General features: G+C 38.2%; 1 protein-coding gene across 3 annotated transcripts in view; it reads left to right on the plus strand.

Moving 5' to 3' along the window:
* The window catches only part of Cnot6l (CCR4-NOT transcription complex subunit 6 like), a 92,019-nt gene that overhangs the window by 15,275 nt on the left and 59,310 nt on the right, over window positions 1–17,434 (plus strand). For all 3 annotated transcript variants that reach the window (XM_070012559.1, XM_070012558.1, XM_070012557.1), the window contains exons 2-3: window positions 10,848–10,969; window positions 14,317–14,503. In XM_070012559.1, coding sequence (XP_069868660.1) covers window positions 10,858–10,969; window positions 14,317–14,503 — 299 coding nt within the window. In that variant the 5' untranslated portion in view covers window positions 10,848–10,857. The remainder of the gene's footprint in view (window positions 1–10,847; window positions 10,970–14,316; window positions 14,504–17,434) is intronic.

The raw sequence follows: 17,434 nt of genomic DNA on the forward strand, positions 1-17,434 counted from the left end.
GTAACTAGGAGTGTGATGCCTAGATCATACAATAGGTATATGTTTCTTTTAAAGAAACAAATTGTTTTCCAAGGTGGTACTCTATGCTCATCTACCATGTATGAGAGCTCCACTTGCTCCATGTTTTCATTTGATCAGGCTTTAGCTATCTTAACCATTATAATAGGTATGTAGTAGTATCTCATTCTGGTTTACTTTTTATTTACTTAATTACATTGAACATCTTACAAATTTCATTACATATCTTCTTTGGCAAGAGTCCTATTAACATATTTCATACATTATTATTACTGCATTTTGCTGGAGAGTTCATGTTGGATGTATTCTCCATAATCTGTAAGGTGCTTTTTTTTTTTTTTTTTTCAGTGTGTAGGTTTTTTTTTTTTTCTTTTTGGTTGGTGGTGGGTCCTGAACTCTGGGCCTGGGCACTGTCCCTCAGTTCTTCAGCTCAAGGCTAGCATTCTACCATTTGAGCAAGAGTGCCACTTCCAACTTTTTCTGCTTAAGTGATGCTGAGGAATCGAACCCAGGGCCTCGTGCATACAAGGCAAGCACTCTACCTCTAAGCTACTTCCCAGCCCCAGTTTTTTCATTTTTTAAAATAATGTCTGTTAAAGAGTTAGCTCAAATGGGGCTGGCTGGGAAGGTGGCTCAGTGGTAGAGCGCTTGCCTTGCATGCACGAAGCCCTGGGTTCGATTCCTTGGCATCACATAAGCAGAAAAAGTTGGAAGTGGCACTGTGGCTCAAATGGTAGAGTGCTAGCCTGAGCTGAAGAGCTGAGGGACAGTGCCCAGGCCCAGAGTTCAGGTCCCTTGACTGGCAAAAAGAAAAAAAAAAGTCCAAAGTATTGATTTGCTTTATGGATTTTTGTTTTGAATTGTTTTAGTATCTTTGTAAAAAATGAATTGACTAAGGGGGGCTGCTTTCAGACTGTTCTCTTGATCTGTTTCTCTTTTTGCCAATAATTCATTACTATGATTATGATAACTAATAACTCTTGAAATTTGGTAGCATAAGTGCTCCAGGTTTTGTTCCTTTTTACAGTTGTTTCAGAGATAGCTCTTTTAGGTCCTTTGTATTTCCATATAAATTTTAGAAAAATTTGGCATTTCATTGGAATTTTTAATCTATACAGACCAGTTTGAGAAGAATGAACATCTTAAACAGTATTCTTTTGAAATATAATACTAATGATCATTTATTTAGCTGTTAGTTTTCTTAGCAGTGTGGGGTAGTTGTCAGTGTACTAACCTTACCTGTTTTTCATGCCAATTTGTAAGTGTACTTCTTGATGCTGGTTTTTTTTTTCAATGTTTATTCACTTATTTCTTACATATAAAGAGAAATTCAGTGTAGTTTCTGAGAAGAGCCATATCTTTACCTTGTGTCCTGCAACCTTGTTATTTACTTTAGTTTCAGAGGCCTTACAAATGGATTTTGTAGTATTTTCTACATATGTATATTGTTGGTTATTCTAATTTCAATAGCTTTTATGTGTTTTTATTGTTTGGTTGCATGTATTAGAACTTCTAGTAAAAAGTTGAATAGAAGAGAGAGCAGACTTTCCTCCCCCATTTCTGATCTTGGAGGAAAGCACTGAGAATTCCATCATTAAATATAAAGTTAGCTATGAGATTTTCATATTATGCGAAGTACATTCCATTTATTATGTGAGAGTATTTGTACCATATAATAGGTAAATGTTTTAAATCTTAATGTAGCTGGGCGCTGGTGACTCACACCTGTAATCGTAGCTACTCAGGAGGCTGAGATCTGAGGATTGTGGTTCTAAGCCAGCCAGGGCAGGAAAGTCCATGAGACTATTATCTCCAATTAACCACCAGAAAACTAGAAGTGGCATTGTGGCTCAAGTGTAGAGCACTCACCTTGAGCTGAAGAACTCAGGGACAACGCCCAGGCCCAGAGTTCAAGACCCATGACTGACAAAAAACCAAAACAAAACCCAAAACAAAACACCAAAAAACAAAACAAAACAAAAAATGTAATTATCCAGACTTCGGAAAGGGATTTACAAAGTATTAAACTCTAGTACTGGAGCTTGAATTCAGGACCAGGACATTCTCTTGTAGCTTTATCATTTAAGGCTTATGCTCTACCATTTGAGCCATACTTTGACTTCTGGCTCTTTTTTGGAGGGGGTAGGGGGGTGGGATAATGGGTCCTAGGGCTTAAACTCAGGCCCTGAGTGTTGCCCTTGAGCTTTTTCACTGAAGGCTAGCCACTGCACCACTTCTGGATTTTTGGTAATTAATTGCAGGTAAGGGTCTCAGACTTTCCTGCTTGAGTTTTTTTTTTTTTTTTTTTTTAATTGGGTCCCAGGGCTGAACTCAGGGCCTGGGCACTCTCAGTGAACTTTTTTGCTCAAGGCTAGTGCTTTACCACTTGAGCCACAGCTCCAGGTATGGCATTGGTGGTGATGGATTGGAGATAAGAGTCTCTTGCACCTTCTTGCCCAGACTGGCTTTGAACTGTGATCCTCAGATCTGAGCCTCCTGATAAGCTAATACTCCTCAGCCGAGGCTGAGGCTGAGATAAGGATCATTAGTTTGAGATCAGCCTGGGCTATATATATCAAGACCCTGTCTCAAACATCTGACAATAACCCCCCTCCATAACTGGCTCAAGTGGTAGATATTTACCTAGAAAGCATGATATCCTGAGTTCACACCTCAGTATCACCAAAAAAAAAAAAAAAAGCTGGGTGCCAGTGGCTCATACCTGTAATCCTAGTTACTCAGGAGGCTGAGATCTGAAGATTGAAGTTCAAAGCTAGCCTTCAATAAAAAGCTCAGAAAACCAGAAGTGGTGCTGTGGCTTAAGTGGTAGAGCACTCGCCTTGAGCTGAGGGACAGCGCTCAGGCCCAGCATTCAAGCCCCATGACTGACTCCCCCCCCAAATAAAACAAACCCCAAAATATCAATAAAATAGTTCTAGGCATTTCCTCTTCTCACTCACTGGTATTTGTTATTCCCTTGATAGTTTGAAATTTGCAATTTATGTAGGAGATTTTGTAGTTTATATTTTGGCAGTGCTGGGATTGAATGGAGGGCCTTATTCTTATTGTTGAATTTCTATCCTGTTACGATACTTTGCATCACAGATGCATATGGGAGTATTTGCAGCATAGAAATAGGTAAATATGGCCGGGCGCTGGTGGCTCACCCCTGTAATCCTAGCTACTCAGGAGGCTGAGATCTGAGGATCGCGGTTCAAAGCCAGCCTGGGCAGGAGAGACCGTGAGACTCCTATCTCCAATAAACCACCAGAAAACCGGAAGTGGCGCTGTAGCTCAAGTGGTAGAGTGCTCGCCTTGAGCTGAAGAGCTGAGGGGACAGTGCCCAGGCCCAGAGTTCAAGCCCCACAACTGACAAAAAAAAAAAAAGAAATAGGTAAATATTTCAAATAGAATTTAATTTGTTACCCAGATTTTAGAAAGTGATGAAGAAAATGTTAACACAGTAAGCAACCATTTTCATGGATTTATTACACACAGATTTGACTAAGTATTGCCAAAGTGAAATAATAGATAAATAAAAAGAAAAAGAAATTTCAAAAAAATACCTAAATTTCCATGAGCACATGGTACAGCTCACCTGACATAAATTAGCTCTCAGTCATATGTTACTGATAGTTATGTGATCTTCTCTATATTTCCCTGGCCTTGATTTTGTAGTGATACTCCTTCCAATAAACAAATGGTATCCAAAAAGTTATGTTACCTCTCCCATAATGAAAAAGGACATACATTATACTTAATTTAAGCAGTCAAATGAGTAGATTTCTTGAAAGACATATCTTTAAGCTGAAATTGAATGACTTTATGGGAAAAACATGATTCCAGACCCATAGTTATTGAAATAAATAGCATGAAATAAGATCTCGCTTTTGGCTGGGCGCTGGTGGCTCACGCCTGTAATCCTAGCTACTCAGGAGGCTGAGATCTGAGGATCGCAGTTCAAAGCCAGCCCGGGCAGGAGAGACCGTGAGACTCCTATCTCCAATAAAAACCACCAGAAAACCGGAAGTGGCGCTGTAGCTCAAGTGGTAGAGCGCTCGCCTTGAGCTGAAGAGCTGAGGGACAGCGCCCAGGCCCAGAGTTCAAGCCCCACGACCGACAAAAAAAAAAAAAAAAAAAAAAAAATCTCGCTTTTGGTTTAAAAGTTTATTCATTTTCTCTTATAATTTGTACCTTTGTTGAAAATCTATTAGCTGTATATATGTTAATCTGTTTATAGTGTTTAAGTTGTTTCATTGAACTATTGTACACTGACATATAGATAAATGTAGTAAATCTTGAAATAAGAAAATAGGCATATCTAACCTTATCTCCCTATTACAAAAGCATACTTTTTTTTTTCTTTTTGTTGGTCATGGGGCTTTAACTCAAGGCTTGGGCACTGTCCCTGAGCTCAAGATTAGCACTCTACTACTTTGAGCCATACTCCACTTCGGGTTTTGAGTGGTTAATTGGAGATGAGTCTCATAGGGACTTTTCTGTGGTTAGGTTTTCAACCAAGATTCTCAGATCTGTCTCCTTGTAACTGAGATTATAGGCGCAAGCCACTGGCATTGGGCAAAAGCAAACATGTAAAAAAGTTTTGATTTATTTTAGATCCTTCTTTCCAGATGAATTTTAGAATGAGCTTGTTGATTTTTGTATAGTCATGGAGAGGCAAACAATGTAAGCTAAGAGGGATAGACGAGTTACCTATTACCCATTGGAAGAAATGAGATTGTGTCAGAGTAAGTAGCACACATGCACAAAAACAAAATGATGTGTTAATTTTCTTACCAGTGTAACAAAATACTTGACATAAATAAGAAGGAAAGATTTGGGGCTGGGAAGGTGGCTCAGTGGTAGAGCGCTTGCCTTGCATGCCTGAGGCCCGAGGTTCGATTCCTCAGCACCACATAAGCAAAAAGAAAAAAGCGGGAAGTGGCGCTGTGGCTCAAGTGGTAAAGCGCTAGCCTTGAGCTGAAGAGCTGAGGGACAGCACCCAGGCCCAGAGTTCAGGCCCCACCACCGGACCAAAAAAAAAAAAAAAAGATTTATTTTAGCTCTCAGTTTCGGGCAGTTAACTCCATAGGCTCTGTCTGGTTCTATCTTGAGCAGATCCTAGTGGTAAAAGTGTGTGGTAGAGTAGATTCTTCAGCTTATTATGGAAAGAAAGAGGAGTGGAATAGCAACAGGAAGTAGAGTGTCTGCACAATTTATAGACTCCAAGGATAGGCCTCCAGTGACCTACTTCCTCCAACCAGCCTCTATATTTCACTATCTCCTAAAAACTATTCAGATTTTGAATCAATCCATCAATGACTCAATTCATTAATTAAACCACAGACCTTAGTTCAGAGCCTTTGTGAACTAATTTTAGGTGTCTTTGGAAATGTTGTTACACAAGCATATTTTGTGCTTTACTAATCTCTTAGTTCAAACAAGACTGGATAATCAATATTAACCATCACTGGGAGATATGAGGACGAGAAATTACAGTTCTAGAAGGGTTGGTGTTGAAAATCTTTTTACTTACCATTTTCTGTAAGAAAATTAGAAAGTGTAGGAGGCATTAAAGCATAGTGATTGTTGTGAGGAAACTAAAAACTAATTTGGAGTGATAGGAGAAAAATCATAAGCTTTGTCTAAATGTTACTAAAATGAAGCTTGTCTAGTATAATTTTTAAAAGAAATTCTTTACTGATTGGTAGGATAATAGCCTCAGGTCTGGTGTCCAGCTTTTTATTTTTAATTTTTGGTGCCCATCCTGAACTCAGGATCTGGGAGCTATCTGAGCATTTTTGCTCAAGGCTATCACTTAAGCTACAGCTGCAATTCTGGCTTGATAATTTATTGGCAATAAAAAGTTGTGGACTTTTCTGCTTGGGCTGATTTTTGAACCTCAGTCCTCAGCTCTTCGCCTCCTTTGTAGCTAGGATTACAAGCATCAGCTTACCAGCACCAGTTTGGTGTCCATTTTTTTTTCTTTCAATATTTACTTGTATATTTTGCTGCTTATATTTCTGTATCTTAAAGATGGGAGAAAGTTTCTAACTATTTAGCAAAAGAGATACTCTTCCTATTTCTCCTTTCCCACTTGTTAATACTTTTTATCTGTCAAGTAGATGATGCTCTCTCTTACCCTTTTTCAGAGCTGAAAGCTTATTGCAGTCATCTATGGATTGACATGTTTTGATTACTTCTGGAAAGCCATAAAACTAGTAACATTTTTCTCATCTTCATCTAGAGGCTTTATTGCCTTATAAGCTTATGTATTTTGTTAGGTAGCTAACTAGTTTCACTTGGGGGTATGAAGTGGATCTCTAAGAATAAACTAACTAGCAATGTCATATTGAGTTCAATTATTTCTAAAGAACGAAGAGTCCTTGTAATTGCTGTAATCTGATTACATGAATTGTGGGTTAGCATAGCAGAAAAAGAATGATCAGGTTAGGAATCGACTTTTTACCACCATAAGTTAAATATACTAGGATGTATTTTGCTTGATTTTCTTACTCCCATTTCCTAGCATAGACCATTTAAAAAATGCCATTTGTAGCCAGGGGCTAATGGCTTTTTGTTTGTAACTGGTTACTTTGGAGGCTGAGAATGGGAGGATTATGTTTTGAGGCTAGCCCAGGCAGAAAAGTTCTCAAGACATCCTTTCTCAGTGGATAGCTGGACACAGTGGTACATGCTTGCCATCCTAAACTATGTGGAGACTAAGATTACGAAGATCACAGTTCAGGTTTGCCTGGGCAAAAAAGTGAGATTCCATCTCAACAGAAAGATGCTTGGTGCAGTTGTGCTCATCTATCATCCATAAGAAGTCTAGAACAGATCTTCAGGCAGCAAGTGAGACCCTATCTCAAAAGTTGCCAGGATGGAAATATGACTCTGTGGTAAAGTGCTGCTTGGTAAGCTAGAAGCTCTGAATTTAAACTCCATACTTACATAAATAAATAAAATAAATAAATAGTTTTTTGACCTGACCTCTGTCTGATAACCTACTTAGGGCTTTTTTTTTTTTTTGGTGCATAATTGGAAACAAAAGTCTCTGGGACTTGTTCTGCCTGGGCTGACTTCAAACCATGATCCTCAGATCACAGCCTCCTGAGCAGTAGCTAGGATTACAGATATGAGCCACTGACACCTGGCCATACATTTTCTTTCTGTAAGTGAGATTGCAGAGCTGGAGGTGACAGGAAAGCTTAGAATACAATTGTTTCGGAATGGTTGCAATATTTACCATGTATGGACTTAAGAGACCAAAGGCATCTAGGCTCTTACTAAGGAAATTGTTCTTTATCTTAGGGTGTTTGCTAAGCACTTAGGATTACCATAAGCTGACAATATGTTCTGTAGCCTTTGAGAATAAATGACAATCCGAGATAGACTTATTTGAGAATGTGTAAAATGTAATTAGCCATTAAAAATGAATAGTTCTAAAATGTCAGCTGAAATCTCTTATGTAGGCTTAGTTTTTTGTTCTTCAACCCTATTAGCATCTGCATCTCTGCCTGATTGATTTTGTAAACTGTTGAGCTGATCACTTAATATTTTTTTGATCACTTAATATTTCTATGGATATAAATAAGTACTTAATGTTTGTGTTTTAGGGTGGGATTATTAGAAGTTTTTGCTTCCTTAGGAAGTACTCAAGATGTTTGTAGTATTCTCAATCTAAATTCTAAGTGAAGTAACATGCTGAACTATAAAGTGATTTTAAACTTAGATATGTATAGTGAGACAGAAATTGTGGTTTAGTGCCCTAGTGCTTATATCTTTACACATGCTTCAGGATATACACACATACATACATATACATATGCACATATATATATATACACTCATACATACATATATTGCTACAACAGCTACAGAAGTTTAGTTGTAGCTTTTAATACTTCTCTGATTTTTCTCAGATTATTTTCTTAAGGAGCAGTGTGCTATCTTATTTTCTTAGCTTCATATGATTCTGTAGTAATAGAATATTTGGATGTATTTCATGTATGCTTTATAACAGGTTATTCATTGAAATAGCATGTTTATAGTTAATTTTATTTGTACTGTTGGAAACACCAACTTAGATTTTTCTATGTAGAATATTCTAGTATTACATATAACATTGCTTGAAATTAAGAATTGAAATAATTTTCCAGCAAGTCAGTATTTTATAGAATTACCTGAAATTTTTGTTTAGTGGGACAATTTGTAATAATTTATCAATTTTTACTATGATCATGTTTAATTAGCTGTTAGTAATAGAGATTATTTTACTTTTAGATAGCACAGTTCATATAGAGACCAAGAAGTAGTAGATAATAGAGTTTTTGTTCAGGACTAATGGCTAGTCTCAGGACATTTACAGTAGATTGTCCAAAAGCTGCAAAGGTGGAACAGAGAATGGAAGGCAAGTTAAAAACAGCTTGTATAGTCAGTGTTTCAGTGTTGAAATGGTTTCAAGACTGGGAAGTTACAAGCTGTTGTTACTAAGGGATTTTTTAGCTCACTTCGTTTATACAAATAGGTTCTCTCTATATATTAGTATTCTCTGGTGTACTAGAAAACCTAATTAATGGAAAGTTCCTTTGGGAATTAATATGATGTAGAAATTAGACACTCATAGGAAATGTAATTTTAAATTCGCCTCAAGGCCAAAGGGCATATAGGTGGTTGTAGTGGCACATGTCTATTCCAGAAGGTGCTGGGTGGAGGCTAAGGTAGGAGAATCATGAATTCAAGCAAGTCTTGGCTACATAGATCCAGCTTGGGCTGTATAGTGAGACCCTCTAAAAATCACACACAAAAAGGCCCACAGGCAGTTTCTGTGCCTTTCAATGTACAGTAGTGTGTATGTGTGTGTTTATTTTGTCTGAACTAGAAATTTGAACTCAGTTGTACAGTTATTCAGCAGGTACCAGTGAGTCGCCATTTAATTGTTTATTACAATGGATTATTTTTTAATTTTTAAATATATATTTTTAATTGTAAAGATACTGTACAGAGGAGTTACAATTACATGAGCAAGGTGATGAGTCCATTTATTTTTAGTGCTGGTCCTGGGGCTTGAACTCAGGGCCTCGGTGCTATCCCTGTGCTTTTTTGCTCTCTACCACTTGAGCCATAGCTCAATTATGCATACTTACTTGGAGATGAGACTGCCCAGGACTTTCTTGCATGGACTGGCTTCCAATTGGTCCTTAGCTCTTTCCTCTCAGCCACTACCACCTGACATCTTTAATTTTTGTTTTAAAGAAACATTTTATGTAAAACATGTGGAAGAAATCATGTTTTCTCCTCTTTGAAAACTAATCATATTCTTAGTGCGATTTGATTTTATACAACATTTATAGAAAAAAACATTTAAGGAGAAATATGGATTAGTATCACCCACATCGTATGTTGAAATTGAGTTTAATCTAGAGGCTTGGGAACTAATTACTGTTAATAGATTAACAAATTTGAAAAACTTTCTTCAAGTAGGTAGACAAAAATTAGTATTTCCCTATAACTTGTGATGTGGGAAAGTTTGATTGTACTCTATTAAACTAGCTTAAATTTCTTTATATGATATAGAACACCATTTTTCCTTATCCATTTAACACATTTCAAACCACCTGAAAGTAACACTTAATTTAGAATATTTATTAACTTAGTTCAGCTTCATAGAGTATTGTGGTTTGATGTTAGTGTGGGTAGAAAAGTCCATGAGACTCCTCTCTCTAACCAGCCAGGAGCTGGAAGTAGAGCTCTGGTTCAAGTGGAACAGCATAAACCTTGGGTGAAAAAGCTCAGGGATGGTACCCAGGCTCGAGTTCAAGCCCGAGTATCAATGTGGATATGCACATCAAACCAAAACCATTTTGAACTTCAGTCCTCAGATCTCAGCCTCTTGAGTAGCTAGGGTTACGGGAGTGAGTCAGTGGTGCCCAGCATTCGAGCAGTTTTATGTCTAAGTTGGTCATGATAGATAATTGTTTTCTGATTATGAAGAAGACTGTATATACTTTATGAAGACCACATGTACTAGTTTTGGTCATAGTGACCATGTAAGTTATCCAATAGGACACTTTTGAGAGTAATGATAAAAATCATTATTTAGGACTGTAGACATAAATCAAGAATGGCCCAGGCTAACCAACAAAATATGCAATCACCTAAGAAGGAGGTGTTTGATGGGAAATACAGAGAACAAAAGTCAAATTACCTTAGTAAGGAAAATATACTACCTTGTTTGTCTAACACATGAGACTCACTGAAGACTTTGGCTTTGTTTCTCTTTTCTAGATTTGTGTTCTGTGGCTGGCTTCCTTTGTAGTTGAATGGCTGCCTGCAGTGGTTCTGGACTATATTCTTTATTTATGATCAGCAGGAGAGGGCACCCTGGTTTTCCCATAAAGATAGAATGAGTCCTAGGATGTTTTGATTATTAGATACTTTTAATCTCTGTGTCAAGGGGGATGTTATGAGCTGATTGTTTTAGGATATCTTAATAGAACCTTATTCTCCTAATCAGAGTCCATTCAGGAAGGTGGTTGTCTTTTCTAGGAAAGCAATAGTCAAGTGAAGAGAGGGGCTTAAGAAGGAACCACAGTGTTCATTGCAGCCTAGTGTGTGATAACTAGTTTGCATTTTTCCGTATGTGTCTGTTAATGGGTATCTACAAGAGCATTGCATACTGCAGATGTGTTTTCCTTCAAGTGAGAATTTGTAGTGTAAATTTATTTGCTAGCCTGCAATGAGGAAAAGAAAACATACTATCTTATTCTGTCTCTTTTTAATAGGACTGTAGTAATTTTGATTGTTTCATTTTTTTTTCCCCACAGACTAATAGGGATGCCAAAGGAAAAATATGATCCTCCAGATCCTCGCAGAATTTATACCATCATGTCAGCAGAGGAGGTAGCCAATGGGAAAAAATCTCACTGGGCAGAATTAGAAATCTCGGGTGAGTAAAAGCTGGGGCATTTTATCTGGGACATAATTGTAATAATGAACAAGAATATTGCTACGTTTATTTCTTTGTTGTACTTTTGTGTTTGTAGTGATCCTCAGGTGTTGTCCTATAGCTTTTTGGCTCAAAATTGGGATTCTACCACTTGAGCACAGCTCCACTTCTGGCTTTTTGGTGATTAATTGGAGATAAGAGTCTTAGGGATTTTCCTGCCTAGGCAGGTTTTGAACTGTGAGCCTAGCTAGGATCACAGGTGTGGGCTACCACTGCTTTGTTGTGCTTTTTTTTTTTTTTTTAAAGATGGGCTAATGGAGGGGCTGGGAAGGTGGCTCAGTGGTAGAGCGCTTGCCTTGCATGCATGAGGCCCTGGGTTCGATTCCTCAGCACCCCATAAGCAAAAAGAAAAAAGCAGGGAGTGGTGCTATGGCTCAAGTAGTAGAGTGCTAGCCTTGAGCTGAAGAGTTGAGGGACAGCGCCCAGGCCCAGAGTTCAGGCCCCATGACCGGACCAAAAAAACCCAAAAAACAAAAAAAGATGGGCTAATGGAAAACATGCAAAATTGCTAAGGTAATAGTGTTTGGTGTACATTCTCTTTTGAGATTAATTGACTAAAGCAAGAGTTATCATTTGAAGTAGAGGATGTTGGATGTTCATTTTCTAAATAAAACTAGGAATCAGGTTCTTGTGATAGAATAAATTTGCGTGTGTGTGTGTGTGTGTGTGTGTGTGTGTGTGTGTGTGTGTGTGTGTGTGCATGCGTGTGTGTGCATGTACCAGTCCTGAGGTTTGAACTCAGATTCTGGCCACTGTCGGTGAGTATTTTTACTCAAGGCTAGTGCGTTACTACATGAGCTATAGCTGGATTTCCCACTTTCTGTAGTTAATTGGAGTTAAGAGTCTCTGTACTTTCTTGACTGGACTGGCTTTGGACCTTGTTTCTCAGATCTCAGCATCCAGAGTAGCTAGTCATGAGACACTGACAGCTGGCTGTGTATAATTTTGTCCATATCTGAGTAATCTTTGTAAAGTAAATGTCTGTCATTCTCCTACGTGTGAGCAAAGAAGAAAACTTAGAAGCAATTTGCTTTTTTAACTGTATTATTTTTTTTTTTTGTTGTTGTCTTTGGAACTGGGGATCGAACCCAGGATGTTGCACTTGCTAGGCAAGCACTTTGCCACTGAGCTACCTCCCAGCCCAAAAGCTATCTATTTGTTATAAGAAATGTGCAATAACTTTTTGTTACAGAACATTATTAAAATTTGTTAAAAGTACAATATCATTCATAAAAATACATAACCACTAATAGAAAAACATCAAATATAAGCTGAAGGAAATTCAACAGAATGCCCAACTACTAACCCCCAAATTATCAAGATCATAGAAAACAAGAAAAGACAAAATATGCCACAGATCCATGTCTAAAGAAACATGATGACTTATACGAGCAGAATTGTTCTTGATGAAAGACACTGTGAAAGGTTGAGAAAACTGAAATTAGTTTCTTCGTAGAGCCTTTTTAGTTGAAAATTTTGTTTCCTCCTAAAATTAAAATTTGTAGTTGACACTTTCTTAGTATTTGTAGCTGTATCACTGTGGTAGAACTCAGAACAGAAGATGAAATTTTTGGTTGTCTGTTGAATAGATCTGTTTGTCCTTTTTTTTCCCACTGCTACCTTACCAGTCTTTGTGCAAATGTTTTTACCTTATTTTTATAAAACAATGTTTTGTTTTACAATAAAAAACAATTTTTGTATAAAACAATATTCATATGAATTGTTTTGTATAGTTTATATAACATCCCACTTCATAATAGCTGAGGGCCTTTAGAAGCTGATAAACGGTAAAGTCTGAACTCTGGAGCTGGTAGGTATTCTGATATAGTTTGTTCTCTACACAGGTACTGACTGATAGAACTTGGTGCATGTTTCCTTGAATGTGTTGCATTTAAAGATAAATCTTAAGCCAGAGTTGTTAATATCTAATTTTATATCAGAAATCTGGGGAAGTTTACTTTGGGGGTATAGTGCTTTTGTGATGGCTAACAAAAGATTGGGTCTAAATCATAGTAACTTATTTTTGTTTAAAGTTTTCTGACTAATTCAGGCATTGGATATAGTGAGTTTTACAGTAATAACTGTCATGAAATATGTGAGAAATAGTTGTGTATGGGTATTAATTTAAAAAGTGCACTGATTTACTGTAAAAGCTCAATGCAGCCTTTTTTTTTTTTGGTCTGTCATGTGGCTTGAACTCTGGGCCCGGGTGCTCAAGGCAAGTGCTCTACCACTTGAGCCACAGCACCCCTTCTGGTTTTCTGGTGGTTAATTGGAGATGAATCTCATGGACTTTTCTGCCCAGGCTGGCTTTGAACCATAATCCTCAGGTCTTACTTCCTGAATAGCTAGGATTACAGGCATGAGCCACTGGTGCTGGGCTTGTAGCCTCATTCTTTATCCTTAAGATATGACAGCATGGGTTTTTGTTTTATCATTTAATACAGGTAGGCCATGAAAAGGAGTGATGGTTAAGCAAAAATGGTGTGAATTGAAGGTCACATGTATTTGGAAGCAGTTATGTGGTTTTAAATTTGATTAGAATATCAGTACATTGTATGGGGTGTACAATATCTGTGTGTATTTACATTTTAGCTTGTAGTTTAACTTTGGTTGTAGGCCTAGAGTGATTTTTTTTTGGGGGGGGGGGTCCGGTCGTGGGGCCTGAACTCTGGGCCTGGGTGCTGTCCTTCAGCTCTTCAGCTCAAGGCTAGTGCTCTACTACTTGAGCCATAGCACCACTTCTGGCTTTTTTCTTTTTTGCTTATGTGGTGCCGAGGAATCAAACCCTGGGCCTCATGCATGCAAGACAAGCGCTCTACCACTGGGCCACCTTCCCAGCCCTAGAGTGTTTTTTTGTTTTTTGTTTTTTGGTTGTGGGGCTTGAACTCTGGACTTGGGCGCTGTCCCTCAGCTCTTCAGCTCAAGGCTAGCGCTCTACCACTTAAGTCATAGTGCCATTTTCAGCTTTTTCTGCTTATGTAGTGCTGAGGTATTGAGCCCAGGGCCTCATGCATGCAAGGCAAGCAGTCTACCACTGAGCCACCTTCCCAGCCCTATCCCTCAGCTCTTCAGCTCAAGGCAAGCACTCTACCACTTAAGCCACAGCGCCACTTCCAGTTTTCTGGTGGTTTATTGGAGATAATAGTCTCATGGACTTTCCTGCTTGGGCTGGCTTTAAACTGAGATCCTCAGATCTCAGCCTCCTGAGTAGCTAGGATTACAGGTGTGAGCCACTGGCGCCCGGCTGGGCCTAGAGTTTTATGCTTTAATATTTTGCCTTTTAGGTAAAGTGCGGAGCTTAAGTACATCACTTTGGTCTTTGACACACTTGACAGCGCTACACCTTAATGACAATAACCTTACTCGCATTCCACCTGATATTGCCAAGCTTCATAATCTGGTTTACCTGGATCTGTCATCCAATAAACTCAGAAGTTTACCAGCAGAACTAGGAAACATGGTGTCTCTCAGGTAAGAAAATATTAAAGTCAAAATTCATAAATAAATTTACCAGTTAAAATCATAAGATACTTTTTTTTGTTGCTTTGACTTTTCTTTTTTTGTGTGTGCTGTGTGCAGGTTCTGGATCTTGAACTTGGCTTGAGTGCTGTCCCTGAGTGTTTTGACTCAAGGCCAGCACTTTATCACTTGAGTCACAGTTTTCTAGTAGTTAATTGGAGAAAAAAGATTGATGAACTTTCCTTCTTGGGCTTGCTTTGAACCGAGGTCCTCAGGTCTTAGCCTTCTGAGTAGGATTACAGGCATGAGCTGTAGCTCTTGGCCTATTATTATTATTATTATTGCTACTAAGTAGTTGTACAAAAAGGTTACAGTTCAAGTCAGGTCATGAGTACTGATCATTGTTAGCCCTTCTATCATTCTTTTTTTTTTTTGGTTGTGGGGCTTGAACTCTGGGCCTGGGTGCTGTCCCTCAGCTCTTCAGCTCAAGACTAGTGCTCTACCACTTGAGCCACAGTGCTACTTCCTGTTTTCTGGTGGTTTATTGGAGATAAAAGTCTCATGAACTTTCCTGCCTGGGCTGGCTTTGAACCATAATCCTCAGATTTTAGCCTCTTGAGTAGCTAGGATTACAAGCATGAGCCACCAGCACCCGGCCCATCATTCTTTCCTATTGCTCTCTCTCATTCCTATCCTAGTTCAATATTTACACAATGTGCATTGACTATAGTGAGTGCATTTGTTTACCTTTCCTCTCTCCAATCGTGTGCCCCTAATTACTCATTTTTGCAGTGGAATTTCCATGTTGGTGAACATCAAACTAAGCACACTGCTTAATTTGACCTCCACTGAATATTTCTTTTTCTTTGTATTTCTATTTCTTTATATCAGTTTCTTTTGACAGTCTTTAGCTGGGATAAGGTTAAAAGTCTTACTTTAGACTACAGTCTGAAGAGAATGTTCAGAAATTTTTGATAAAATGATTTACTTATAAACAATAATTTTAGAAACATCGTAGTTATGTAAGGCTATGCATATTTATATTTCATATCACAAGTCCTTAATGAAACACAAAAAGATTCTTTTAAGAGGTTTTTTTTTTTTTTTTTAAGCAATGATAAGTTATACAAGAGGGGTTTCATTGGCCGGGTGCCAGAGCCTCATGCCTGTAATCGTAGCTACTCAGGAGGCTGAGATCTGAGAATCATAGTTCAAAGCCAGCCTGGGCAAGAAAGTCTGTGAAACTTTTTTTTTTTTTTTTTTTTTGGGTCCAGTCGTGGGGCCTGAATTCTGGGCCTGGGCGCTGTCCCTCAGCTCTTCAGCTCAAGGCTAGTGCTCTACCACTTGAGTCACAGCACCACTTCCGGCTTTTTTCTTTTTGCTTATGTGGTGCTGAGGAATCGAACCCAGGGCCTCATGCATGCAAGGCAAGCACTCTACCACTGAGCCACCTTCCCAGCCCCTGTGAAACTCTTATCTCCAATTAACTACCAGAAAATTGGAAGTGGTGCTGTGGCTCAAGTGTAGAGCACTAGCCTTGAGCTGAAGGGCTGAGGGACAGCGCCCAGGCCCAGAGTTCAAGCTCCATGACCCACAAAAAAAAAAGGGGGAGGGGCTCATTGACATTTCCACACATGTATACCATGTGATCCAGTTAATCTCTCTCACCCTCTCTATTATCCTTACCCTTTTCCCCCTTCCTAAAAACAATGTCAACAGGTTTCATTGTCTACTTTTATTCGTAAGTCTACTTTGACCATATTCATCTTCATTCATCCTCTTTGTTAATCCTTCATACTATCCAGTCCTCACCAAAAGGGCTTACTTGTCTTTTCTACTTTCTTGCCTGCTATTGATCAACTTTCATGGAGGTTCTTCATGCTGGTTTCATATATAGTTGAAATATATTTCAAAATTTTAACCCTAAGATAATTTCTTATAGGAAAAAAATTTGCAAAAATGTTGTCTTATAAAAATGATCCCTACAGCCGGGCGCTGGTGGCTCACGCCTGTAATCCTAGCTACTCAGGAGGCTGAGATCTGAGGATCGCGGTTCAAAGCCAGCCCGGGCAGGAGAGACTGTGAGACTCCTATCTCCAATAAACCACCAGAAAACTGGAAGTGGCGCTGTAGCTCAAGTGGTAGAGCGCTCGCCTTGAGCTGAAGAGCTGAGGGACAGCGCTCAGGCCCAGAGTTCAAGCCCCACGACCGACCAAAAAAAAAAAAAAAAAAAAAAAAAAAAAAAATGATCCCTATGACTTGGCTTTCTGCCTTTTCAGCTAAGCAAAGAAAATTTCTTTTATATTTTTAAAGTATTTTACATAATTTATATATTTAAGTATATATTATAAAATATACAATGTATATAAACATATATAATTATACAATCATAATATACAATATTATATAGCATCATCTATAATATATAATTTATAAATTATATAATCTATAATTTTGTTATGTAAATTATATAAACATTTAAATCTACATATTATATTTATATTTAAAATATTTTATATTTATATCACACACACATATATACATATATATATATTTTTATTTTTTTTTTTGCTGGTTCTGGGACTTGAACTCAGGGTCTGGGTGTTGTCCTTGTGCTCTTTTGCTCAAGACTAATGCCCCACCAGTTGAGTAACAGTTCCATTTCCAGCTTTATCATGGTTAATTGGAGATAAGTCTCTTACAGACTTTCCTGCCTAGGCTAGGAAAGTCTGAACCTTGATCTTGAGATCTCAGCTCCCTGAGTTCTTTCATTACAGGTGTGAGCCACCAGCACCTGGCCTAAGTAATAATAAAAAACAATTGCTATCACATGTTTAAGATTGAACTTATCCGTTGGTCTTTACAGTCTATCCCTGAGGTGGTTATTTGAATATTTTTAAACTTTTGGTTATCTATTAATGCAAGTACTCATTATTCTGTACT

The sequence above is a fragment of the Dipodomys merriami genome, unplaced genomic scaffold (assembly GCF_024711535.1).
Source record: "Dipodomys merriami isolate MVZ:Mamm:240054 unplaced genomic scaffold, mDipMer1.0.p SCAF_9, whole genome shotgun sequence".
In the NCBI taxonomy this organism is placed as follows: domain Eukaryota; kingdom Metazoa; phylum Chordata; class Mammalia; order Rodentia; family Heteromyidae; genus Dipodomys; species Dipodomys merriami.